A 1,974-nucleotide genomic window follows, 5' to 3' on the forward strand; every position below is an offset into this window, starting at 1 on the left:
TTAAAAAAGTTTAATTTCCAAAACTTCAATTGTCACCCAACTTGTAATAAAATTTAATTTCCAGAACTTAGATTGTTATCCAACTCATAGAAAAAGTTGATTTCCGAAACTTTCATTGTTACCCAATGTCCAACAAATCTCAAGTCAAAAACTTCCATTGTTACCAATTTCTAACAAAGATTAATTTTCAAAACGTTAATTTCCAAGATAGCCGTAACAATCAGAGTTTTAGAAGATAAACTTTATTAAAAAATTGGTTTAAAATGTATGACTTTGAAATTATCCTTTTGCTAAAAGTTGGTTAACAGTGGAATTTTGGATATTAAATTTTATTACAGTGTTCTTAGTTTTGTTGAATATGAATTGCTAACTAGCTTCCAGAACAAGGTTCATTGATCGTGAACAGCTTTATTAATTCGCATATAATACAATATTTTTATTAATCGCAAACAGAACACTTTGAAAACCAAACAGTTATCCACATTAAACACTTTTAATGCGACTACACCGCCATCAAGTGCCTGTAACAAATTGTTTTTTATTGTTTGTTTTTTTAAAAAAAAGTAAACAAAACAAGAAAATCGCTAGTACCCTGCTTTGCTAGATGGAACCACTGGTGTTAATTTTATTCGTTGCCATTAAGAGCCAGTGCTATGGGAGGGGAGGGGGGAGTATTAGAGAGACATTTCTTCTCACCGATTTTTATTCTTCCCCTTTCTCCCATCCTTCTAAACCGTTAATTCACAATCGAGATTGTACAACTGTCCGGTAGTTTCGCAGCTTTGGTCAACGAGTGTGTTTGCTTTTATATGTAAATCAATATGTAGTATATCTTCAAATAGAAAATGTCTGCTCATGAGTAATCCTTACTCTCTTGTAGGGTCTCTTTACACGGAGAAAACCATCGAATATTTAGTAAATAGGGACGAAGCTTGTGTGGCTTGTAAACAGATTATATATATATATATGTTTTACGTTACAATGTGTGGAGATTATAATATTTCTTTTGTGATTGTGTATTTTACTTTGGACTTTTTTTTTCGTAACAGGTCTAGAAAACGTTGCCACTTTCGGTGAGTTTCACCAGGTGGAGCCGTAGTATAAAAGAGTAGTTTTAACAGTTATGTTATCCTTGTGCCCTAGCTTTCATTATTTAGCCAATCATGATGGGCCATTTGACTTCAACTATTTAAATGCCAGTGATACTTTACACTTTTTTTTAAAGGGATTAAACTTTTATGAATCAAGTGAACTACGCACGATGTCGATATCTAATAAAGCTATATTTGATAAATACATAAAAAATAAAATAAATCAACAAATATTTATGGAACGAATTTATGTGAATGATGGCCAGTCGGATTCTTCGTGTATTCTTCCGCAGACAAATGGTCTTGATGTTGATGGCGGAAGGACACCAGGCTTCAAGGCCTCATAGGGTCGATCAGGACGGCACTACTTTTAAAAATATATTATTATAATTTGCAACAAATAAGGGAAAATTACACATTTTATAAAATGAAATATAGATAACAGTTTCATTTATTAATCTGTAATTTATTTGAACAAATTATACTTCACTGACTATTGAAACATACTGAATCAACAGAACAAATTATACTTCACTGACTATTGAAACATACTGAATCAACAGAACAAATTATACTTCACTGACTATTGAAACATACTGAATCGACAGAACAAATTACACTTCACTGACTATTGAAACATACTGAATCAACAGAACAAATTATACTTCACTGACTATTGAAACATACTGAATCAACAGAACAAATTATACTTCACTGACTATTGAAACATACTGAATCAACAGAACAAGTTATACTTCACTGACTATTGAAACATACTGAATCGACAGAACAAATTACACTTCACTGACTATTGAAACATACTGAATCAACAGAACAAATTATACTTCACTGACTATTGAAATGTACTGAATCAACAGAACAA

The 1,974-nt window shown here is 31.6% G+C and overlaps 1 protein-coding gene across 1 annotated transcript in view; it reads right to left on the reverse strand.

Annotated features, from left to right (window-relative positions):
• Window positions 1-423: 423 nt before the first annotated feature.
• The window catches only part of LOC111083054 (Down syndrome cell adhesion molecule homolog), a 10,175-nt gene continuing 8,624 nt past the window's right edge, over window positions 424-1,974 (reverse strand). Inside the window, exon 6 of the mRNA XM_022379276.1 lies at window positions 424-1,455. Within this exon, the coding sequence (XP_022234984.1) occupies window positions 1,339-1,455 (117 nt within the window). The 3' untranslated portion in view covers window positions 424-1,338. The remainder of the gene's footprint in view (window positions 1,456-1,974) is intronic.

Source organism: Limulus polyphemus, unplaced genomic scaffold (assembly GCF_000517525.1).
Source record: "Limulus polyphemus unplaced genomic scaffold, Limulus_polyphemus-2.1.2 Scaffold8027, whole genome shotgun sequence".
NCBI classification, from domain to species: domain Eukaryota; kingdom Metazoa; phylum Arthropoda; class Merostomata; order Xiphosura; family Limulidae; genus Limulus; species Limulus polyphemus.